The sequence below is a fragment of the Paroedura picta genome, chromosome 8 (genome assembly GCF_049243985.1).
Source record: "Paroedura picta isolate Pp20150507F chromosome 8, Ppicta_v3.0, whole genome shotgun sequence".
Lineage (NCBI taxonomy): Eukaryota > Metazoa > Chordata > Lepidosauria > Squamata > Gekkonidae > Paroedura > Paroedura picta.
The window spans coordinates 70,308,971-70,334,058 of NC_135376.1; the positions used below are offsets into that span (position 1 = coordinate 70,308,971).

Sequence of the window (25,088 nt, forward strand, 5' to 3'; positions counted from 1 at the left end):
AGGCCCCCACTCAGTGATCCTTTTTCCTTTCCCACCACTGTTGCTTCCATGGTTTTCTGTTTGTGATAGGTGCACAAAATCAAAAGAAGTAGAAGTATTTCTCTTTAAATGAGCCAGTTTGTTGTAGTGGTGAATTTCGGGGGGAACTGGATGTAATTCTGTTTAGGATTGTACTGTGAATATTCATAGGCAGTGATTTGCACTGGATTAGTCAGAGTGTTTGCATGGTTATTTCCCAGCTTGATGTAATGGTTAGGAGTGCGGACTTCTAATCTGGCGAGCTGGGTTTGATTCCGCACTCCCCCACATGCAGCCAGCTGGGTGACCTTGGGCTCGTTATGGCACTGATAAAACTGTTCTGACCAAGCAGTGATGTCAGGGCATTCTCAGCCTCACCCACCTCACAGGGTGTCTGTTGTGGGGAGAAGAAAGGGAAGGCAAAAGGGCAGAGAAAAGTGGCATATGAGAACCAACTGTTCTTCTCTTCTTCTTCTATATTCTGCCTCTTATCCATTTTGATAACACTGGGGACTTTCATTAGGAGGATGGCAGATACGAAGGCCCAACTTTGGCTCAAGCTGTTGAGTTGTTTGGAGGGAGACGCTGGAGCTCAAGAAGTACGAACCCGGGAAACCTGACCAAAGGCCTAGAGAAACCAAGTGTGCAGAGAAACAACACTCTGGGGATAAGCACAGCCAAGAAAAAGAAAAAAGTGCTCATGAGGGTAAGGTTTTCACTTACTTAATGGTATTGCTGATTTGAGATTTTTTGGGGTACATTTCTTGCATAGCTAATATCATCAGCAGAGATAAAGAAATTATGTCGCTGTTACTTGTTTTAGTAGCAGTTCAGTTTATTGCAAATAGCCAGTTGGCATTGCAAGCCTCTGTTGCTTGTTTGCATTCATTTATTTAGAGGAAGTAGGTTTTCCTAATATACATATGATAGTATGAAAGCCAAGAATACAGCATTTTGGGTGGTATTTTTGACTTGAATTAGACCTTTGTCTGTATTGTGGAAATTGAAGGCAAGGGAAGGGTCACGTAGCAGAAATATCCGCAGTATTTTTGCCTAGGCTGGAAATGTTACTTCTTCTCCTGGCCAAGCATATGAACAAAATAGGAAAGATCAGTTAAAGTCAGATTTCTGGACCTACTTATGAACATTCACTGCTGGAGCTGTTTGAGAAAAAAGTGATTCAAAATCACGGAAGACAACCCCCCCCCCCCCCTAAGCTCAAATGTGCATCTTTAATAGGCATGTTGACAGGCGATATTTTCCAAGGATTACATTTAAAGTTTAACAAGGCATCCTTTTGCAAGTTATATGTGTGGAACAGTTGAGAAGGCTTTGATCTGCTAAATGTATGCCATTTGGTCTAAGCTGTCATGTAAGAAAGTTGACAATGCAAGCACTTGAGCAGTTGATTCAGTAAGCATTACAAATGCAGAATCTGCTTCTCCCCTTTCCAATATAGCAAACGCTCAAAGATTTCCTTATGCAAACTGGCAAATTCTTTCCAGCTGCTTTAAGGAAAACAAAACAAAGCAAACCCAACGTTGAGAATTGCCATCTTCTGTGTACTCTGAAACAAAAATGTATTAATAATTTACTTCCCCTTGCTGCATTCCTACCTCAGAAAAATATTTGTTTCAAAAAAGTGTTTCCAAGATTATTATTATTATAACTTTGAAAATAGATGGCAGCTGATATCTAAGCCTAGCATTGCAGAAAAGCAGGTTTTAAAACATTTTACTAAATAAATAATCTTTTTTATTATGCAATTATGAACTTATTATGAACTTAGGCAGGTTGTGAGTGGGTGGGCAGGAAAGGATATGCCAGGGCTTGTCTCTTGTGGCCCTTCCTTGCATACCCAGGAAATTGCTAATCGCCACTGTGGGCTGGTAGATGAAATTCTTTCAGGCCAGATTGGATTCTGGAGATTTTTGGTGGAGGGATCACTTGGTCATAAAATTCCAGTCACTGTGGGTGCGCAGGTAGTTGTGAGTTCCTGCATTGTGCAGGGGGGTGGACTAGATCAGGGGTAGTCAGCCTGTGGTCCTCCAGATGTTCATGGACTACAATTCCCATGAACCCCTGCCAGCATTTGCTGGCAGGGGTTCATGGGAATTGTAGTCCATGAACATCTGGAGGACCACAGGTTGACTACCCCTGGACTAGATGACCCTGGAGACACCTTCCAATTCTGTGATTCAATGTGTTTTTAAGGGTGAAAGTGGAGATGGCACTGATGATGAGATGGCAATTCGAAAAGCTAGACCGTACAAAGAAAACCGAAGCAGAAGTGGCTCAGACCCTCAGGATATTGATGAACAAGAAGAAACAGGTAATTCTCATTTGTTTTTACCAAGGATCCTTTACATCCATGGAGCATGGGCAAATGCTCTCTCCCCTCCCCCCCCCCCCCCATACACAAACATACACTTGCCTGACTTCTAATTAATAGATGCTCTTTTTGTGTCTCCAGTTAGTTTTATTAGCAGGGCCAGTTCTGAAACCATGAAACTTGAGGCAGTTGCCTTGTGACAAATTTTGCATCTCTCCCATCCCCTGCTGTAGTCTCCCACCCTTCATATGGCAGCTGGAGGAAATTATATTCCTTACCTTCTGACTTCCCCAGGATCCTTTGAAAGCAGTGGCAAGCAATGTACACCAGTTCCTGAAGACTCCAGAGACTGCCATCATTTCTGGTTGCCTGTTGCAGGGGCAACTGCAATAGTCATGATGGAAGCAATCTTGTAAGAGGTCAGGAAGCTCTCCAGGGCAAGCACAACTTGCCATATTACTTGTAAGGGTCCTTTCAGGCCATATGTGGTCTGGGCCCTGAGTATCTGAGGAACTGCCTCTGAACTCATGTCCCCCAAAAAGCACTACACTCCATCAACACCAATAAACTGGTGATCACTGCCCCAGGGATGCTCGTCTATCATCAACCAGAATTAGGGCTTTCTTGGCCTTGGCCCCCACCTGGTGGAATGAGCTCCCAGGTGACATCAGGGCCCTGCTGGAGCTCAAGCTGTTTCACAGGGCTTGGCTTTTGGTCAAGACAAGTGAACACATCAGCAGCCACAAGCCAAAGCCCAGAAGCCCCTCCCACCACCCACTGCACTAAGGGAAGAAAAAACAGAATCACAGGGCAGAAAAAGCTGAGTTACCGATTGTTAAATGTGGAATGTTAAATTATACTGTGCTTTATTCAATACAAGTTCTCATTGTTACAGATGTTATGATATACTTAAGATATTTATTGTATCATATTGTATTATGAAAGTTTCCAATGTAAACCACCCTGAGCCGAAAGAGAGGGCAGTATATATAAAAATATAATTGAAAAAATAAGATAAAGAGAGCTGGAATAGTAAGGAAGGTTATTTCTTCCAGCTCTTGAGTGGTGTTGATGAGCCTCTGCTGCTTGTTATAGCATAACAATAAGAGCAGAAACCTTAAGAAGCCCCCCCCCCACCCCCAGTAGTTGTTCATGATGTCTTTTAGGAAAACAAATGTTATTATGGTTGTCATTGAAAATGATCACTCTAGTAAGTCCCATGTTACTGATCCAGCTGTTTTCCGTGGCCATTTGTTCTACTCCTTTCTATTTTCAGTTAAGCCTTTGGGCTCTCATCCTCATTTAAAGGCTCTTGCCTGAAAGGCTTTAATTAGTGTGGGGAAATTACTGCTTGTGCATCTGGGGGAAATATCTAATGAGACATTAAAATGGAAATAACACTTGCTTTTTTATTTAATAGAAACTTGACCTGTGTTATGCTCAGCATGAGACATGCAATTAAGGTGTTTATTGAACTGGGTTTTTGCACGTTTTGAGCCGAGTAACAAAATGGAAGATTTTGAGTTGCCTTGACACTGTTATAAAACAAGAATGGTTGTCCATTTTTCATAAACGGCTTCCATAAAATACTTCCAACTAGTTTATATTTGGGGGGGGGGGAGGGATCACACTGCTGGCTCATATAGGGCTTTTATTTCAAGGAGAGGAATATTTCCAACCTGTAATTTTTCGTGATGCAACTTTGTTTCCCTTAGAATCGAATCTTACTGGTACCCACATTCTACCTTCCAAAAGAACACAATCTTTGACTACCTCAGTTTCATCTAATGTAGCATCTGGGTTATCTTCACCTGTCAGGCCAGTATCTTCTCCTGTGATGACATCTTCAACAAAAAGTCAGTCTAGGTAAGGATAACATATAACTTGGATTTTTAAAACTAAGAATAATGCTTAGCCCTATTTCTGGCATTGGCAGCAACACTGAAGCGCAGTTAATCTACAGATACACTTGGGATACCTTATAGCCTTCCTCATCAGTAGCTCAGATTGCAGGGCTGGTTTATCCATGTAGCACGTACCACGGGTCCTGCTCTTCCAGGGGACCCATGCAGAGCCATCCCCCCACAGATCAGGGCTGTAGCCTCTCTCTTCCCCCCTTTTCCCTGTTTAAGGATGCTCAGGGTGTCCAGCTGCTCCTGCCACAAATGTACTCCATTAGGACCTGCAAATCCTTAAACTGGCGCTGGTGTGATGGGCCCCACAAATCCTTAACCCACTCCTGCCAAATTGACGCTCTGTTGTTAGCTGACCAGCAACAGACTTAATTTCAGTGTATGCGTTTTAATCTTAAATGGCCATGCGGAAAATTAGGTCCAAGACCTTGGACGTCATGGCCATTGTACAGAGTATATTTTTAGAGAAAATTGTAGAAGGAACTAATATTTGCCAAAAGAAATATTACATTTTTTGCTTTTCAATAAATATATGCTGCAGCTGGGCCAACTAGCTCCATGGTTCTATCCAGCATGTCTAGAACAGGATGCTGCTTTTAACTGCAGTAAGACCAACCTAGCAACTGAAAGTTAAATCTGAGCATGACAAATTCAGGTTAAAATCTACAGTCGGCCAAGAAGTTTACTGTGTGACCTTTAGCTACCTCTCTACCTAAATCTAGAGGGATAATCACTAGACTATCTTGATGGCCTATCAAGGAGAGTTCCCTAGAGACAGTCTCTCAGCCAATCTTATCTCATGGATGAAAAAAGTGTGAACTTGAGGAATATCTCTTGGAGCTGTTTGGAGAAAGGACAGAATAAAAATGTGATAAATAAAGCCGTGTTTCCCCCTGTTGCAGTTGAAACAGGCCACTAAGGGCTCCAACAGATGAGATATAAATCAAACATCTTAGTCTATCTATAAAATATCAATTGCAGGCTTGTGGAGCCTCACGTTTGCATCAGGACTATGCAGGAAAAAGGGCTTAGACTTTCACTTGGTTTCTCTGTTTGAAACGAGCTCCTTGCTCTGATGTTAGTATTTTAAAGGAAAATATGTGTTCACACAAGAATCAGTTCCAAACTATGAGAGGCATTGGGTTGGGGTTTCCTAATGAGCTGGGTGCACATGGAGCAGCAAAGTGTCAAATAACTCATTTTGGCATGGGAAAACCATAGGAATGGGGGTCAGGAGTCCCTTTCCCCTTTGTGCCATGATTCTGAGCTTTAAATGGAGTTTTAAATGGAGGTTCCCTGTACCTGCTGTGGAAGTACAATAAAAGTGAGTCAGACCTTGGGAACCTGGACCAGACTCATAAAAACAAAGTCTTGTGCAGTTGGCCCTCAATAGAATAGTGGTTTACCGTACTGCTGTAAGCCACTGGGACATTTTTTTAAGTATTTGACCAAGGGAGCTTTGACTCTCAAAAACTTATATACTGGATATGTTATTGAGCTTTATCTTGCTTGAATCTTGGTTTTTTACTGCTGACTATCTCAGCTGCACATCTGAAACCATTTTAAGCCACTTAAACAATAGTATTTCCTTGTTGTTCTTCTGAAAAATGGCTCTGGTCTACTGTACTGAGATTTTCTTAAATGTGGTTATGAGTTTGGATTATGGGACTGGGCCTTTCCTCTGGCTAAGCATTACTGATGCTAACCAAGGTTAATACTAGCCGGGATTCCCTAACAATCTTTAAACTTTGGTTTTGATTTCTGGTTGAGGAGAAAGCCTGGTTAGTGTTGACTATATTTAACTTTGTTTAGCACCAGTATTACCCTTACCCAGTCTAGAACAGTGAAGTAAAGCAAGAGTGAATTTTCTGGAGGGAGGGGAACATTCACTATAAAGAGGCTAGGGAATTGGTGAAGGGAAATTAATTAACAAATAAGTACCCTACAACAATCGCTTCATTATGGAATCTTTTGCTAATGCTTTAGCAAAAAGCACTGTTTGCTCTTTTCTGCTAAAGCTGGTGGAATTATATAAGTAAACTAACAGGAGTGTAAGTTTTCATTGTTTAAAGTAGCGTTCTTAGAAGTGTGGAAATGTTTGGAATAGAATATCCACTTAACGAAACATAAAGGGACCCTTTTGCAGCCCTCTTAATCAAATGGCAACATTTTCCTCGGTTGGAAAGCCGAATTTCCAAAATCTGAGTACCCCCAAAGGCCTTGCCCCCATAAGCTGGGAAGCTGAACTCTGCTTCCATGGCGGTGCATTTCTGTCTGCATGAAGCTTTCTGTTGGTGGAATATCCAAACAACCAACGAGATCCTTGAAGCCAATGAAAAGCCACTTACTTCTCTTTATATATTTGAAGGAGAACAAATTATATATTTGAAGGAGCCTCTGGGGAGCGCAATAAATAAATAAATAAATACATACATACATACATACATACATATTCAAACTGCAGTGTTCATATACAAAGTCAAATCAATTTCAGGGTGTTTTTGTATGTAGCTACTATTTCCTCCCCTTGTGAAGACGCAGAGCATTCATGGTGGCCTCCTTTTCTCTCCTAGTGCATGGAGCAGCAGTAGTTGGCATGGAAGGGTTAAAGGAGGATTGAAAGGCTTCCAAAACTTTATGGTATCCGACAGCAGCATGACTTTTGTTGAATTTGTAGAGCTCTTCAAGTCTTTCAGGTAAAATCTATTTTATTGATCCCTAGCACCAGCTCGTAAAGGGCTTGCTGTTTTGAAGGGAACAGATAATAATAGATAATAATCTCTACACCTTGCAGTGTCCGAAGTCGCAAGGATCTGAAGGATCTCTTTGACATGTACGCTGTGCCCTGCAGTCGGCTGGGGTCTGATTCTGCTCCAGTATACACCTCCCTCAAGATTGATGAGCACTCTAATGGCCTCCAGCCTGATTTAGGTGAGAGACACTATTTTAACTGCATGTTTAAAGCCTGAACTTTAAGTAACATAATGTCGCTATGGTTCAGTTCAAACATAGCGCAAAACCACAGTTCATTGTAACAATTGTTGGTTTGTTATGCTAGGATTCATCTCACAGTTGCTCAGATCCTGGTTTGACTGGGCTTCATTTCCATCTTTCTGTTGCCAGGGAGAGGACTGACTCAGGGTGCTTGGTTTCAGACACCATGTGAAACTGTAATTAAGACTAAACTGTGGATAATAAATCAAGTTTAGCGGACCCCAAGTGCCAATCGTTAGTGGAGTGGGCGGCATTCAGGGAGCCACACCAACTTTTTGTTAGATTAATGAAGCCCAAGGTTTCACACAGAATCTGTACTGAGCCTCTCTCTCAAGTTTATGCGTAAATGAGAACTACAATAACAAGCTGCTGCTAAACTGGGGGCGGGGGCGGGGATGGAAGTTCTAAAAAAATGCAAATTTAAAAATGCTGCTGTAATAATAATAATAATGCTTATTAACACAACAATGTGCTGAAACAAATGAGGTTTAATTAAACGTGAACGAAAATGGGATTGCCGTACAAAAACCACAGTTGTTAGGGACGTCTGAAATATGTGTAGTTGGCATAGTAAGAGTTCTTGGGGAAATATGCCTTCAAAAACTACTTTGAATTATTTTTAAGCAACAAGATATTTTAACCCAAATACTAACAGTAAACGTTTAGAGCCAGACACTGGCTCACATAATACAACAACCTTTATTGGCATAAAAAATAAGACAAATCAGAATACAGTCAATTTGGTTCTTAAATTCATGTAGCTTGCCATTTGTAAGAATTTAGCCACTTTATCAATTGTATCTGGATCCTGATTGGAAAGAAGGAAATGTACCTTGCATTTAACAGAGTAGCCAATACATTTAACTAGGAGTGAGTCTAGAGCTTTAGCTCGAATGGCATTGTATATCGGACAGTAAAAAAAGACATGCTGTATGGTTTCTATAGAACCTTGTTTACATGGGCAGTGTCTCTGTATGGCCCATTATGCACGGGCCATAAGGCCCGCACTGGCGGCAGCAGTGCTTCGGTTAAAATAACTGAGAATGCACGCCGCTGCTGCAAGTGTGGGCGCCTCCCGGCCCAGGGCTCCGGAAGACCCGCATTAAGCGAACGCGGGATCTTCCGAAATTTCCCGGGTAAGCTGGGGCTGCGGCAACCCGGCGCAGTGCATAATCGGCAGCCCCGGGCTTGTCATGCCGCCCAGCCTTGACCTGCGGTGTCCCTTAAGGGACACCACTCGCCCCTGCGGGCTCCATGGCAGCACGGAGCTGGCAGGGGCAACCCCCTTCCCCCCTGCCCCCCCCACTTCCCCCGCCCACACCGCTGCACTTACCTCAGCCAGGCCTCCTAGCCCCGGCGTAAAGCACACACGCTCCGCCAGGGCAACCCAGCATGCCCTGCTCCCATGCGTTCATGGGAAACGGCAGGGCATTGTGCCCTGCCACAACGGCATGGTGCCAGCGTGCGGAATCTGGCGCCGTGTATAAAGTGCCTATGTAAGGAATCTTCTGAAATCTCCCTGCCATAACTGCTGATGGGAGGATGTTAAATCTGGCAAGCATAAAATCCCTGGGTTGTTGGGGAATAACAAGGTGAGAGAAATAGAATGCTAATTTATCAGATGGTGGGGAGATGCCTTAAAAAAGTGGAGAGCACGTTTTTCTAGCTGCTTCATTCAGTGTTTGAAATTCAATGAACTGGCTCACAATGTTATGACAGAACTTTTCAATGCAAAGATCTACCTTCCAGGATTTTATCGAAATCTTACTAAAAGCTTTGTTCACGGTGCTTAGATACCCTTAATAGCAGTTAGCCTTGCATTGTTGTATAGCATATTCTTGAAATAAATACATTTGAATGCTGAATAAATATGCCATGTACAGATGTTCATAGCCCCCGGCCATTTAGGGCATGAAAGGGCACGATGGGCCGTTTCGGAAGACGTTAACGCCCAGGGTCGCTAGAATGACATGGTGGCACTTAACACACCCATATCATCAGGCCTTTATAGTTACTATTTCTACCTTTAAAGTATTTGTGATTGTTTTAGATTTGCTGACAAGGAACATATCGGATTTGGGATTGTTCATTAAGAGTAGACAGCAGCTGTCAGACAACCAGCGACAAATATCCGATGCTGTTGCTGCTGCAAGCATTGTTACTAATGGGACTGGAGTAGAGAGCACCTCCCTAGGAATATTCGGCATGGGCATCCAGCAGCTCAATGATTTCCTAGTAAACTGCCAAGGAGAACACTACACCTATGACGAAATCCTCAGTATTATCCAGGTTAGTAATGCAAAGATACTGAGACATATCTATTCACTTTGCATGACCCTGTTTTCCAGACACTTCTCCGTATCTCTAGTTTTCCAACCTTGTGGGCTGACCCAGGATTTTGCAGTGACGCAGCAACATGTGCTGTTACTGTACAAGGAAAGGTATCAAATTCAGATGAAGGACTGCGACATCACTAACCAAAGAACAAAGACAACAATCCAGTCATAGTTCAGGGCTGTTGAATTACTGTGAAATCAATTGAGAAAGAGCTAAAGATACCATCAGTCTTTAAATGCAGGGTGGATCTCAGTGGCCTTGGCCAAATCTCTTGGGTCTCAGTCTTCCCACCTGTGGACCAAACGCACACATTGACTGCATTTGGCATTCCCCTTGGTTTGCATGTTGCAGAAGATCAGTCATGATGTGCAAACTGGATTCCAGGTTTGCCTCCAGTGATCTTCTCTTTGAGCCAAAATCCCCGAATAGGATTTTAAAGAACCACAGGAAATCTACTGTAACTACTGTTCACCTCCCTTTCCCACCACCAGGATGCCTAGTATTAATTGTCTGTGGATGTGTGTGTGAGAGAGAGATACATGAGTTCCCTGCATTTCCAGAGTCCTTGGGAGAGTGGGGTAGCTCTCTTACTTTGTAACAACTGGTCAATAGATCTTCACATTCTGTGCACATTGCAAAAGACTTGCAGGTCTATCACATGAGAGACATTTGAAATCAGCATGGTGCCTTATTTTGTGTCAGGGGTCAGAGGTGCTGGAAGGAGCATGAGAGCCTGTTGGTGCTCCTGACCTTCCCTGGAGCCAGCAGGGATTCTGCCTCCCTCATTCTTTGCATATGGAGACAAGAAAGGAACAGACTTTTCCCCCTCTTTAAGCAACACAGAGGGAACTTAGGCGGGCTGAGTGTTTGAAGGTACATTTTGCAAAAAGACGCTTTTTCAAGTCATCTGCTGCATCCAGAGAACTAGGGTAACAAGTAGATCTTCTGTTTGGTCTGGATTGTCAGAGATAGCACAATTTTCTTCTTTATTTCCTCCTCCTTTGGACATCAAGCACAAAGTGAGAATTCCAACAACATAACTATATAGTTGTGCTGATATAGTTGTGTTGGCACAACACTCCTTAGGTCAGTTTGCTATTCCTTTAGGTTTAAAGTCCTTGAGCTCACGTCAGTCGTTTTATAATTTCACCTTTTATATACTTATTTTAGAAGAATAAGAATAAGACTTAGTTCTTATATGCTGCTTTTCTCTACCAGAAAGAGTCAAAAAGTAGCTTACAATTGCCTTCCCATTCCTCTCTCCACAACAGACACCCTGTGAGGGAGGTGAGCCTGAGAGAACCCTAATATTACTGTTCGGTCAGAACAACTTTATCAGTGCTGTGGCGAGCCCAAGGTCACCCAGCTGGCTGCATGTGGGGGAGCAGGGAATCAAACCCAGCTCACCAGATTAGAAGTCTGCACTCCTAACCATGACACCAAACTGGCTCTACTCCAGTTTGACATAACCAAAATACTTCTCAGTATTGAGACGCTACTTCTCAGTAGCAAGACGTGCTAACAGCAGACATGCTTCGTCTAACACTGGTTGTGCTGTACGTCTGCAAAGAGGAGTGGGGAAGCCATTCCCAGTGATGAGCAGGAGGGAAATTCCGCATTCTCCTTCTAGCTGCTGGTTTCCTTTTGAACCTATTCCAGCACCACCGGCACCCTTCCCACCCCCCTAACTGGGTTTCAAGACCAAAAATGGCTATGGAAAAATGGTTGGGGAGGGGAGGGCTGTGTGTGTGAGAACAGCAAGGGTCCAGCTTCCTTGAGGCCTACCTCACCCTGTTTCATGACTGTTTCCTAACGACAATCGTTCAGAATAATAATCTGTGCAACATGGCTGGTGGCCATCAGAAAGAGAATATTGGGTGATTTCCCCCCTCTTTCCTAGTTTTGCCAAGAGCACAACTTTGGGAAGGGGGTCATTGGGAGCCATCCTGTTGCTCAAGGATCCCCCTTGAAGCCTAGTAGCAGCTTTAGGAATGGGAGTTGCTGAGGGGAAAAGAAAGCGTTAAAAATCTCTTTTCCAAACTAGTTCCATTTACAAAAATGAAAACAAAACCAAATTATAGTTTAACCCCTTCAGAACCCATAAAAAAACATACCTAAAAGTGTTTATTTTAAATTAACACAACATAATTTGAGTCCAATGGCACCTTTAAGATTTAAAAAGATTTATTCAAATTGTGAGCTTTTGTGTGCATGCACATAAAAGCTCAAACCTTGAATAAATCTTTGTTGGTCTTGAAGGTGCCATTGGACTTGAATTTTGTTGTGTTACTTCAGACCAGCATGGATGCCCACTTGAATCTACCTTTTGAATTAAGTTGTTGACACTTTCTTATTGTCTATTTCAGAAGTTTGAACCAAGTATCAATATGTACCAGCAAGGATTAATGTCGTTTGAAGGATTTGCACGGTAATTACCTGTGGATCACTTTATTAATGATTTTACTTTCTCTGCTTGTCTTTTATGAAGCACTCACTATAAATTTCTGTACTTCTAGATTTCTGATGGATAAAGATAACTTTGCATCGCTGAACAATGAGTCTCAAGAAAATGTGGAAGACATGGTACATCCCCTATCGTATTATTTCATTGAGTCTTCACATAATACATACCTCACAGGGCATCAGCTGAAAGGAGAATCCTCAGTAGAGCTTTACAGCCAGGTATAACAAAGCAGTATGTTGCCTCCTTCCCCTCGGTGGGCTTGTTTGTTTATCTGGAACATCACAGAAGCATGACCTTTTCTGCTTTCTAAACCTTAAATGTTCCAAGTACTTGCTTGTAAAACAGAAAAACATCATGTGTGGGAAAACTGCTTGTGTGCACAGTTGTGCTCGAATGTTTTTTTTTAATCCTATATTTTAGCTTTGTTCAAAGGCAAAAAAAGGGGTTTTCATCTCAGAGTTGTAGCATTTAGACACTCGGCAGTCAGATCTAACCTGCTAAAATTAGACTTTCCCACAGGAAAGATTGAGCTAATATGTTAGTTCATTTAAATGTCAAAGCACCATTCAAAATAATGTAAGTTGTGCTGAAAAGATGAGCTTGTAGTGAAATGGTTACTCAAGAGAGTGTTTCTTCTAGGAATATTATATAATATATGTGACATTCTTTCCAAGCAGTGTGACCCACACAAAAACTAGTATTACTCTCCAGTGGACTTGGAGTTATATTTTGTTTATGTTGGAGAGAGATTTAGTTTGAAAGAAATTATAGAAGCATCACACTTCCTGTCAGTGGGAATTTAATTCTCACCTCATTAACTGTGAGAAATTAGTTTCCCACATTATATGCCCATTTCATATATTATGCAGGGAGGGTCACACCACACTGGATCATGCTGTCAGCAAGGAGCTGCAACTAATCACAGTTACCTGACATAGGTACCTGTATAAAATACTTATCTTCCTCATCATTATCACATGTGAATGTGCACTTACTTATTGGTTGATTTACAAGATCTCAATTCCATGCTTCTGCTCGAGCAGGGCCACCAAATTAGTGAAATGTTGCCCCTATAGCATGGTGTTCACAAAATGTCTTATTTGCCAGATCTGTGTTGTGCTCACATTTGCATGTGTCAATGTATGGAGGGGACAAGAAAACTGCAGACATCAAAATAGAGATTGGCTTGGAAGAACATTGCAAAGACAAACAATGCAGCATAAAACAAAATAAACAACATTAAACAGTGCGGAATCCATCGTAATGCAGTTGCAGAAACTTTATGCAGAAGGGTGGTTTTTGATAGTTTCAGGAGTCTCACCCAGACTGATGCAGACAGGGTGATAACTTTAGTGAGGCTGACCACGTGTCCCCCTTGACCCCTTTCTCTTGTGGATCATGGGGAGTCTCAAGGAGGCAGTGGTCTGGCCATCACTGAAAAAACATCACTTGATCCTTAGGACCCCGTCAACTACCGCCTAGTTTCACATTTAGCATTTCTGGGTGTGGTGGTTGAACAGGCAGCTGCGGATCAACTGCAACCATTCCTAGAGGATGCATCAGTCCTGAACCCATTCCAGACCAGTTTCTGGCCTGGCCATGGGGTGGAAACAGCTTTGGTTTCCCTCACAAATGACCTCCTGAGACAAATGAACCAAGGTGGGTCAGCACTACTTGCATTATTAGACATGATCAGTTATGAACTTTTGGCTCACTATCTTGCCAATGTTAGGGGCATGGGAGTTGGTTTTACAATGGTTGATCTCCTTCCTTCAAGGTCAGGAAAAGAGGGTAGCCATCAGGGAAGAGCAGTCATGCTACTGTTCGCTCCTTTGTGGGTACAATCCTTTCCCTGATGTTATTCAACATATTTATGCGCCCTCTCACATAACTGGTCCAGAGATATGTGCTAGGGTGCCACCAGCTTGTGACACCTAGCTCTGCTAATGCGTGGCTAACCGGATACACTCCCAGACTCACTGGCCAGATGTCCGGAGGCTGTGGCAGGATGGCTCCAGCAGAGCTGCCTGAAACTCAGCCCCTCAAATACGAAGGTCTTGTTGTGGGTAAGAAGAAGCCAGGAGGGAAAGCATGTCTTCCCTATCTTACTGGAGTTTGGGGGCATTGCTCTCCCCTCCTCAGCAAATATGTAGCAATGGTTGGTCTGTACACAGTTTCCTGTCTTCAGTCAACCCTCCTCCTTGCCCAAGTATAGGTCGCTCAAGTTTAACTCTCAATAATGGACTGGACATACCAGAAGAAGGAGCAGGATGAAGACGATGATGACAAGGAAGCAAGCTTATGCTTGAGAAAGTTTTTGGGGAAAACTGTTGTGTTCATAACAGCTGTGGACCTGTAGCTGAAACATTTATGCTGCTTATAAAAATATCTAAAACTATGTGTGTCTGTGTGGGGCCATTCTATATAGGCAGGGTTGAATTACAGGGCTGAAATTGTGACTCATATAATACAAAATGTATCTGCTTCTTAAGAATTTTGCAGGTTACCAAAAAACAGTGAAATAAGCACACAATGCATAGAGGGGCTGAATTGCCTGCATGGTCGTAGAAATAGAAAGCCATTTATTACCAAAAGTTCATAGGAGTCTTGTTAGCATATTGTGAAATTTCGTCAAATGGTGAATGCGTTCGTCTAGGATTGTGGAATCCTAAATTCAAATTCCTACTCAGTCATGAAGCTTGCTGGATAATCAGGGGCCAACCACATATTCTTGACTTCATCTACCACACATAAAACCATGACCATGTATGCTGTCTTTAGCTCCTTGGAAGTAGGGCAGAATAAAGATGGACAGGTAAATATTTTAAAGGTATTGCTTCCTTTTGTGGGTCAGTAGCAGCTTGCAGAGGTCAACATGTAGCTCTACAATCCTGAAAAATGACACTGTTGGTTCTGTAGAAGAAATACATTATGGTGACCTCTTTATTTCAGGTTCTCTTACAAGGGTGTCGGAGTGTGGAACTAGACTGCTGGGATGGTGATGATGGAATGCCCGTAATTTATCATGGTCACACACTCACCAGTAAGATTCCTTTTAAGGTAAATGTTGTAAGTCCTTTTGTAGCTGTAATTGCTTTCCTGGAAAAATATACAGTCCTGAAAGACATAGTCACAGAGAAGGCCACCCCTCCTCCCCACCCACTCATGAAAGGGAGGCAGGATGTGAGCAGAACCAAAGCTTGCCTCCCCACCGATCTGGTATTCCTGGAGAGCCACCAGGCCAAACTGTCCACATTTGTTTATAGCATTCAGCAGAGAATATATTCATACAAGCCATCATGCATAAATTCAGTTCATTGTATTTTAAGCCCAGGATACACAGCAGAATCAGAAAAACAAGCGGACTTTGCACAATGTTACGTATTGAAAATTTAAAAAATAATACCCTCCCCCCACACACAACAAGGAAACCGTATTTTCTGGTTTTTCCAGAAAATACTGGTCCAGGGAAGTTATGTTAAATGCTTGGGAGAGATTTAGCCCCCTTCTTCCTTTCATAGGTGACCAGATGACAGTCCACAGAAACGGTATGAGATAGTAAAGGGAATCTAATCCAAAGAGACATCCAGTGTCATGTGAAAAAATACATCTAGGCTTTGCATGTTTAAAACAGGCTTTAGGAATTGTGAAACATTTGTGTGGGACATTTGACTGTGCAAAGATACATTGAAATTTGGCTTTGGGTATTAAATACACTTTAAATAATTTTGCATAAGTCTTTTAAAAAAAGAGCTGTCTTCCATTTAGTGGGTCAACACCCAGAATATCCCATATTTCAGCCAATTGTCTAGTATAAGGGGGGGTGTTATTCATATTTCTATTTGTGCACGAACTGTTAACAGCCTGTTCTTTCTACACACACAAACACACACACAATTATGCTTTATTTTATACTTGTGAAAAAGGGTTTTTCCTGGGCAGAATGCTGTTGGCAGGGGTAGTTTCATGAGTCTGAAAGGGAAACAGCACAATGGCAAGACTTTGGTTAACTGCTCATCAATTATTCTTTTCATTTGTTAGTTCAGAAATTAGCTTTGCTTCATCGTGAATGGGACAGAATGTTGTGCTCTAATGACCATGGAAGAAATATATAATGACGGCTATTTTTGGTTTTTACAGGAAGTCGTTGAAGCTATAGATCGTAATGCCTTTATCACCTCGGACATGCCAGTCATTATATCGATCGAGAATCACTGTTCCTTGCCTCAGCAACGAAAAATGGCAGACATTTTCAAGGCAAGTAACAAGGGGAGCTGATACCATTCGACAATTGTGGCTCTGAATTCAAATCCTGTTTTCCACAATGTGATACATCTCATTGATATTTCAGAATACATTTGGAGATAAGCTGGTGACTAGATTTTTATTTGAGAGTGACTTTTCTGACGATCCAATGTTACCATCTCCCCTTCAACTGAAAAGAAAGATTCTGCTTAAAAACAAAAAACTCAAAGCGCATCAAACCCCAGTGGATATACTCAAACAAAAGGTAAGATCTTGCCATGTCAAAACAGTTGAGGGTCAGGATGATTTTTGTCGGGACAGCAAAGCAAATTTAATTCTACAATACCTGGGTGACAGAATATGTACTGACTGGCAGAAACATTGCAGTTTATAAACCAGAAGGCAACATAATAGCACAAGCTCAGGTTTTGCAAGGAACATACCAGATAGTTTCTTGAGCTCCTTCTGTTTCATGTCACCAAACTCCTGATCAGATTGTCTCGATGTTTCCTGGGGAAGTTCCACACCATGCAGCATTGCATCTTTGCAGTAGCTGCTTGTGGTTCTTTGGCCTCATCTTAGACCTAAAAAATCGCAGTTATCAGAGAAGAGGCACATAGTCCCAGGGTCATGGTCAGGCTTTCTCAACCAGGGTTTCCTGAAACCATGGGGTTTCTTGATGGCTCTGGAAGTGTTTTCTGAATGGGTGGAAGTTAATTAATTTTAATGTATATATTTTAATTGTTAAACATTTATTGGTTGATACACGATCATGTCGACCTGCCTTCCCTCACAAAATAGCCTATATCCGAACTCTAGAGGGGGTGGGAAGGGGAGGGGCTCCAGATGGGCATGTACACAGCTTTGCTTTCCAACCATATTCTGCACGATTCTGCCGCTTCAGGGGTTTCTAAATGGTAAAAAAGTTGGGAAAGGCTGCTATAAAATATTACTTTCTGGCAGAATCTGTGTATTTGAGTGTCACATCCAGTATAGCTTGTTAAATTAAGGTGAGTTTTTATATTATAGCTCTCTTTTCCTCCTTAAAAGAGGGTCTGTCAAGTTCAGATCTAGTGTACTTATCAGCGATAAAAATATAATGGGATTTTCTAAGATAATCTCTCACTGTTCCTGCTTTTAAAATTTGTTTCAATGGCGTAGGCTCACCAACTGGCGTATATGCAAGCTCTGGCAAGCAATGGGGGCAATGCAGGAAATCTGCCCACAACCAACGAAGAGGAAGAGGATGAAGAAGATGAATATGACTACGACTATGAGTCTCTGTCTGATGGTAAATGGACACTTTTCTCGTGTTGCCCTTTTGAGATTTGTGGCTCTGTCACAATTTCCATCATAGTTTGAGCAAAGAACACAATTTCTATTTCTACTTTGCACTGTACAATTCATTTTAATGTGATTAATTTCAAGCCCTTTTAAATATATATTCTGAATACCACAATTAAACTACTGTTTGTGTAAATGAATGGGAAAGGAAATATATCCTGGGATGGGGTTTGACTGTTTGTTCTGACATCTCAAGAACTTAGTTCATTCCTTATGAATCAATTCCTTACTACTAATGTTCCTGGGGTTTTTAAAATGCCGTTTGCAGCCATTCCAATGATTAACAGCGACGGGCTTGATAGGGCCACTTAATAATTATCTTTGTTTTAATCTTTTGATGAACTTCATTCATAACCTGCTTTCCTCCCCAGTGGAGACTTGAAACAGCCTACATAATTTCCCCATCTTTTCCTCATAATAATGCTATGAGATAAATTCAAATGGGTAGCCGTGTTGGTCTGAAGTAGCACAATAAAATCAGAGTCCAGTAGCACCTTTAAGACCAACAAAGATTGGTCTTTCTCGAAGTTTGAGGAAGAGTCCTTGCACTCGAAAGCTCACGCCCTGAATAAATCTTTGTTGGTCTTAAAGGTGCTACTGGACTCTGATTTTATTGTGCTATGAGATAAGTTAGGCTGAGGCTGTATGACTCGGCCCAGGACGCCCACAAGCTGGCATGGGGATTTGAACCTGGCTTTCCCAGACACTTGTCTAAAACTTTAACCACTACACCATGCTGATTGGTAAAACTTTTTAAAAACTCAAGGAAACCTGTAAGTAGGAAAGATATCATTTTCTGATCTCCCTTATGGTGGTGGTAGGGGGGGGGGTGGACCATCAAGTCACAACTGACTTATGGTGACCTTGTAGGATTTTCAAGGCAAGAAACATTTAGAGGGAGTTTGCCATTGCCTGCCTCTATGTAGCAATCCTGGATTGCTTTGGTGGTCTCCCATCCAAACTCTGACCAGGGCCAACTTTTCTTAGCTTCTGAGTTCTGACAAGATAGGGATAGCCTGAGCTATCCAGGTCAGGACAAGACTGTGTGTTATTTTGATTTTTTCCACCCACTGAAGTAAGCATTCAGTTTTTTTTCCCAACTGGATTCCTATGCCTACTGCTTCTTATTTTAGGTTATGCTCCAGTAACAAAAAACAGCTTCTGTCCTTCTTATGGACTCAGCTACGCAGAAGGTTAATTGGTGGCATAGTTGAAAACATTCTGTCCAGGAAGCAGTGTTTTATGTTGTGTAGGAAAGCAGGGCACATCTTGTGCCTAATAGATCTATCTGATTAGGTTGGATATGAATCAACGCTAAAAATGTAAGACACAGTGCAAAACAAAGATTAACAGGAGGAGTGATTTAATGCTTTATTTTACCTTCTTGCATCACAATAAGTTCTCACGAAATTGAGGACTTCCTGAGCGAGTTTCATGCTACATGGTGTAAGTCCATGCTTATGAGTTTGTTGAGATTCTTTGCCAGATCTAGGGCAGACCTCACCCCCTGCTGGATTGCCATCTTTCTGTGAGTCAGCATAATATTCATGCTGTTCTGGGCTAACTAGGGGCCATTTGTGTAAAATGATACCATCTAACTCATCTTTACACTCTTATTTCCTGATAATTATCACCTCGAGTGATTTCCCTACGGCAATTGTGCATTTTTTATGTCAAGGTCATAGCTCTACATAGTTTCAGTGTAATAGTCATTTCTCTAGCTTTATTTCTGAATTTCCTTTACTCTTATTCCCTTTCTGACTCTGTTTTCCTGTAGCTGATGTCCTTAATGCTTCTCCTGCTCCTAACAGCCAGGAAGGTAAAAGGTCAAGCATCTTAACTGCATGCATTTCACCACTGCATTTTCAAACAGCTTAAAACGTGTACTTTGCATTTCACATGTTGGATTTCTGTCATTCTTCATTAACTTGCTGTTCAGGGTTCACAAATTCCTGCATGTGCCTCACTGCTTTCTTTCTTAGGCACACTGGTGGCATTTAAATAGTTTTTGGGGTCACAATATTTATTCTGTTGGCTGATATAAGATTGTACAAAGTAATTTCCTCTTTTGATTATAAGTCCGGGAGAAATAAGTAATACTGTTTGCTGCCTGAATAGAATGTAACTGATAGATTTCCACCTTTTTAAACATAAAGTATTTCACAAATATTAAAGTAGAAAGTCGGTAATGCTTTGCTTCTGGCTATAAGGAAATGCTCAAGCATTTAAATTTTGTTAAAGAGGCATGAAGTAATTTTGGAGCATTAATATTTGCTAAGCCAAAAGTGATTAGGGTAGAAGCTGATTCACACTGAAAATAATCATATTACCAGTGAAGTTTTGGCTAGAATATGTCTTCGGACTAATCAGAAGAATGCCAAATCCTTTACCAGAATACCGTGAATGTCTCTTTGAAAGAAAAGTGTTCTTTAGCATTCTTCAGCTGGACGATGATTGCTTTCCAGATAACATTCTGGAAGACCGACCCGAGAACAAATTAACCATCGATAAGCTTCAGTTTGAATACAGTGAAGAAACTGCCAAAAGAATAAAGAAGATGGACAGTAACATGCTGAGCAGTAAAGGAAAGGTAGTATTTCAGTGCATCCTCAGAAATATAATGGGGCTCCTCAGAAATATAATGGGGCCAAAAAGGGGAAATTGGCCAAAAAATCCCCTCTCTCTCTCTTCTCCCCCCCCCCCCTTTCCACTTATTTTCCCACAGTGTCTTCTATGAGTGGAAATGGCCTATGATGAGTAAGAGTCTGGGATTCAAACCATCCATTCCCATTTCTTTTTCCGCAGAAAACTCAAGATAGCTATCAATAGGAATTCACTGTGGCTAAGTGATGACTTTTTAAAAATTAGACTTGTAAAATAGGGTTTTATTTTAAGTTAGTTGTAGGAAGTGATTCTTTTAAAATGTAAATCAGCATAAAATGCAAACATATAGCCCCTTAAAACTAAATTTATGAACCTGTTATTAATTTAAGAAAGTTTGCTGTTCATTGTGAAGAAAGAACATTTCATTACTCAAGACTCTTGTTCGTGCCTGTTAAGGTTTGAGTCTTGGGGACAAGGACTGGCAAGTTACTACAACTTGTCATCTTCTCATCCTACAGGGTGAACTTTTAGTCTGATCTCATGCTGAGCAAGTCCCTGTTCTCTGCAGCTGGTCCACTACCGCAGTTATAAATATTAGTAAAAGATGATGGATGTTTACTTTCCATCTCATGGGGAACACTGAACCTGCCCAGTAATCTGCAGCTCCAGCTTCTGGTTAAGGCTTGCTTTTATTAGGGTAGAACGGGAAAAGGTACAAGGAGCAGGCTTAAAAGGGAAGCCCAGAAAACTGTTTCTTCCAATCAGCAATTTCTTCTAAAATCCTGCCATGGATGCAGGTTGTAAAAGAGAACCTACCTGGGGTAGTGAGAAGTTACCTACAAATAAACAATGAACTGCATGTCATTTTCAAAAATAGTAAAACTGTATGATAACTATTTTAACAAATGAGTAAAATATATTTAGGGTTGCAGAAAAGTTTTATTCAAGTTTTAAATCAATCTTGTGGTTTGACAGCCATTTAGTGTGTACTTTGGAAGTTTCTAAGGCGCACATAGAAATGTTTGACTTAAGTAAATTTATTTTGACTGTTTTTTCTTGACAACGTAAATAAGCCACTAAAATTGTTGTGATTTAGATAATTCCACTGCTACCGTTCCTCCTGTCCCAGTTATTAGTATCAATTATTTATTTAGTAATTTAGATTAGATGAGTCATTTAGGTGCTGTTAAGAGTAGGGCCAAGATCATTTCAGACACTGTATAGTTTTCAGAAGCACGTTTCTATCGCTTGAAAGCCTTATTTCATGCTATGACGGATTGCACGTCTAAAAGCTTAGATGTGTTGGATAAACAGGTGAAGGACTGTGCAGAGTTAATTCTTCACCTAAAGTGCCTTGAGTGACAGGCTGTTTCAGAGAGCTGATTGGTTAGCAGCAGGTGAACAGAGAAATACTTCAGAACTGGATGCTGAATGCATAGCACTATTAAATTCACCGGGTTTTTTTTATTGAATTGGTACATAGCAGTTAAATACAGCAGATTTATTTTTAATATATTCCAAATGAGTTTTGCATTATCAATTGTTTTGTCTAGCCCTTGGTCACTATGTGGAAGCAAGTAGTAATATTAGGCTCTGCCATATAATTCATGTTGTACTAAGAAAGAGCAGATAGGCCATTTGGGGAGGGATGAGAAAGTACATTGAAACTGATGGCTTAAAGCTCAATGCCACAGTTCTGTCCTAGGGAATAATGTCCCTGATCTCTTTGATCTGGCCTGTGGATGGTAAAGGCGGGGGCTGCTGCTGAAAAGAAAAAAGAAAAACCCTAAGTACTAAAATTATTTTAGATTCAAGTGAGTAGCTGTGTTGGTCTAAAGCAGCAGAACAAATGTAGAGTCCCAGGGACACCTTTAAGACCAACAAAGTTTTATTCAAGGTATGAGCTTTTGTATGTGTACATTGCATCTGCGTGCACAGAGAATTCTTGGTCCTGGCCCCTACCAGGTGGAATGCTCTCCCGGGAGAGCTAAGGGCCCTGACGGAGTTGTCTCAGTTCCGCAGGGCCTGTAAGACTGAGCTCTTCTGCCAAGTCTTTGTTTGAGGCCAGGGCTAGGAAGATCTGGGCCCCCTCCTGGTTAGCTAATTCATCACCCCCCACACACACACTTCCCCTCCTGTAGCACTGGTTACTGAAATGGTCTATTGAGCTTGGGGGGAGGTGGGACTGTAATTGGGAGGGGAGGGATGCAAGGGTATATTGTTTTTAGGGGATTTTATGATGATTTTATTGTTGTGACCCGCCATAAGCCACTGTGTAAGTGGACGGATATAAACTGAAACATAAATAAATATATAAAGATACAAGCTGTTTGGGGGGGGTCCTTTAGGGAAGAAAAGTGAGGTATAAATTAAATAAATAATCTACTTACGTTTGCATTAACTATGGTTAAAATGCATTGAGGATATGCATTCCACTGAAATACTTTGGATTTATATTATAGGTTTATGACATGGAACTAGGCGAAGAATTCTATCTCTCTCAAGATAAGAAAGAAAGTAGACAAATCGCACCTGAACTTTCAGATCTTGTGATTTATTGTCAAGCTGTGAAATTTCCAGGTAAGGCTATTGATCTGATTGCTTGTGTTCAATGGTTGCTTTGGAGGACTGTAAAGAAAAAGAAAGGAAAGAAGGAAGATAGCCTGTTTCTCCTTTGCACGGTGACTGAAACTGGGCTTTACTTTTGAGCGTTTTTCCATTAGAGATGTCCTTAAGAATAAGGATGTGTTTCCAGTCTTAGGGAAACGAAGCAGATTCCTTTCTCAAAAGCCACTTCCCATTTATTCCATAGTCTCTCTTGCCAGAAACATTCTTTCCAAGCAGAAATTTCTGATGTTTCCTTCCCAACTCTAGCCCAGTGCTTGTGTGTGTGCACACATGCAAACAGACAACTAGCCCTTTCAGTAGAGGTTGGGCCGCAGTCCAACCGGGTATTCAACGGAGTGAGGTTACATTGGGATAGGAGCACAAGCAGGAAATTGGAATGGAGTAAGAATAGACAACATGTTAAGAATGGGCGCTCAGCCATGGTACAATGGGTGTGTGTATCGCAGAAGGAAAATGGCCCTTGGCAAAACCAAAGTGCTGATTTTCAGGAGGGCTAATGAAAAGGATTTTATGGCCTGTGATGTTTATCTACTGTGCTGCAGTGAAATGTTGCATAGGATGCACTGTTCTTCATAAGCTACAAGTGTTCTAGCCAAGTGCATTTTTCAGTATCTCTGCTTGCTTTACTTATATTGTATCACCTACCTTACCAGGTGTCTGCTATGGAGAGAGGAGGGGTATGTGATTTACTACCTCTTTAGGTAGTAAAAAGCAAGGTACAAAACCCCCCAGCTCTTCTTCTTCCTCCGTCTCCTTCTAGAATCATAAAATCATAGAGTTAGAAGGACCTCCAGGGTCTTCTAGTCCAACCCCCTGCAGAATGCAGAAAATTAACCAACTCCCTGCCCACCACAGTGTCCCCAATTCCATGTCCAGATGATGCCCCCCAAACCAGAATCCCTGGCCAGTCTGGCCTGCAGGAAATTCGCCTGCCGACCCCATTCTCTGGGAATGCAAGAATGGCCCATAAGAGCCAGACACTGACACAGTCCCTTCTGCCCACCCACTTACAACCTGCCTGAGATCACAGAATTAGCATTTGTCTTCTTCTTCTTCTTCTTCTTCGGATTTTTTTGCACAAGTCAAGAAAATTATTAACTGTATTCAAAATGTTTTAAATATTACAAATTCAAAAATAGTGACAAAAGGTCTATGCACTCGCTCATGTTTTTTCAGTTCATTTATTTAATATTTATGGAAATAGGCTTGTCAACTCTGAATCCATCTGGCTCTAGCAGAGGGAAGGAAAGAAAGAGCAGGAAGTCCATTTTTGGCAACAATCCTGGGAGACTGAGCCCAGGGGAGCCAGCAATGCTTGCCAAAACATCTGGAAAAGGTAAAGTCAGCCTCTTCTTTTACCGATCACATGGAATGACTCCGTAATCCGACACATACACTAGACCTGCTAGTTAAAGATCAAGCGCAGCATTTCATATATGCTGTGTTCGGAGTTTGGAACAATTTTCCATTAGCCATGGAGCCATTACAATGACTTCATTATAAATAAAGGATCTACTGTAAAGTAATGAGCTGTTGGAATAGTGTTTGATTGCTAGAAATATAAATGTAATCGTTTTAAAATTTACTAATTGGAAAGTTGCATTTCAAGCCAAGGAGTTTTATTTCTTTTGAGATGCGTTTTATACATTTAAAGACCTGTGCCTTAAAAAATAAAAGAGGAAAGAAACCTGCATCTTGGGAAATAATATTTTGTATTCAGTCTGTGCTGTTCTGTGCAGATGTCCGTGGAAATGTAAGTTGTGCAACTTTAGATAGGGTTTGTGCTCTACCATTTAAAAATGGTTTAGACCAGGGGTAGTCAAACTGCGGCCCTCCAGATGTCCATGGACTCCAATTCCCAGGAGCCCCCTGCCAGCATTCGCTGGCAGGGGGCTCCCGGGAATTGTAGTCCATGGACATCTGGAGGGCCGCAGTTTGACTACCCCTGGTTTAGACTCTTACATCAAGGGAATGGTAAAGTGAAATGCTTCCTTTTTATTTATTAGAAATTTAGGAGGTGGTCGTGCTGTTATAATTGTTTTAAGTGCTATAATAGGACTCAAGATTTATATGACACTTGTCAATCTCACTGCCATAGTAAAGAAGGTGAACGTGGACCTTGCCTGGCCTCTCCTTTCCCCAGAATGATTTGCACTTTCCTTTGTTCACTTTCACTGTACGTTAGACCCCTTTTGCACTAGTGCTAACC

General features: G+C 41.5%; 1 protein-coding gene across 8 annotated transcripts in view; it reads left to right on the forward strand.

Annotated features, from left to right (window-relative positions):
• The window catches only part of PLCE1 (phospholipase C epsilon 1), a 160,546-nt gene that overhangs the window by 118,755 nt on the left and 16,703 nt on the right, over nucleotides 1–25,088 (forward strand). For 7 of the 8 annotated variants that reach the window (XM_077350294.1, XM_077350298.1, XM_077350295.1 and 4 more), the window contains 16 exons: nucleotides 542–724; nucleotides 2,233–2,350; nucleotides 4,066–4,216; nucleotides 6,837–6,959; nucleotides 7,058–7,194; nucleotides 9,308–9,546; nucleotides 11,961–12,022; nucleotides 12,111–12,276; nucleotides 15,011–15,118; nucleotides 16,199–16,315; nucleotides 16,410–16,568; nucleotides 17,465–17,594; nucleotides 19,425–19,466; nucleotides 20,113–20,237; nucleotides 22,714–22,831; nucleotides 24,084–24,215. In XM_077350294.1, the coding sequence (XP_077206409.1) occupies nucleotides 542–724; nucleotides 2,233–2,350; nucleotides 4,066–4,216; nucleotides 6,837–6,959; nucleotides 7,058–7,194; nucleotides 9,308–9,546; nucleotides 11,961–12,022; nucleotides 12,111–12,276; nucleotides 15,011–15,118; nucleotides 16,199–16,315; nucleotides 16,410–16,568; nucleotides 17,465–17,594; nucleotides 19,425–19,466; nucleotides 20,113–20,237; nucleotides 22,714–22,831; nucleotides 24,084–24,215 (2,110 nt within the window). The remainder of the gene's footprint in view (nucleotides 1–541; nucleotides 725–2,232; nucleotides 2,351–4,065; nucleotides 4,217–6,836; nucleotides 6,960–7,057; nucleotides 7,195–9,307; nucleotides 9,547–11,960; nucleotides 12,023–12,110; nucleotides 12,277–15,010; nucleotides 15,119–16,198; nucleotides 16,316–16,409; nucleotides 16,569–17,464; nucleotides 17,595–19,424; nucleotides 19,467–20,112; nucleotides 20,238–22,713; nucleotides 22,832–24,083; nucleotides 24,216–25,088) is intronic. The other variant, XM_077350299.1, reaches the window with a different exon arrangement.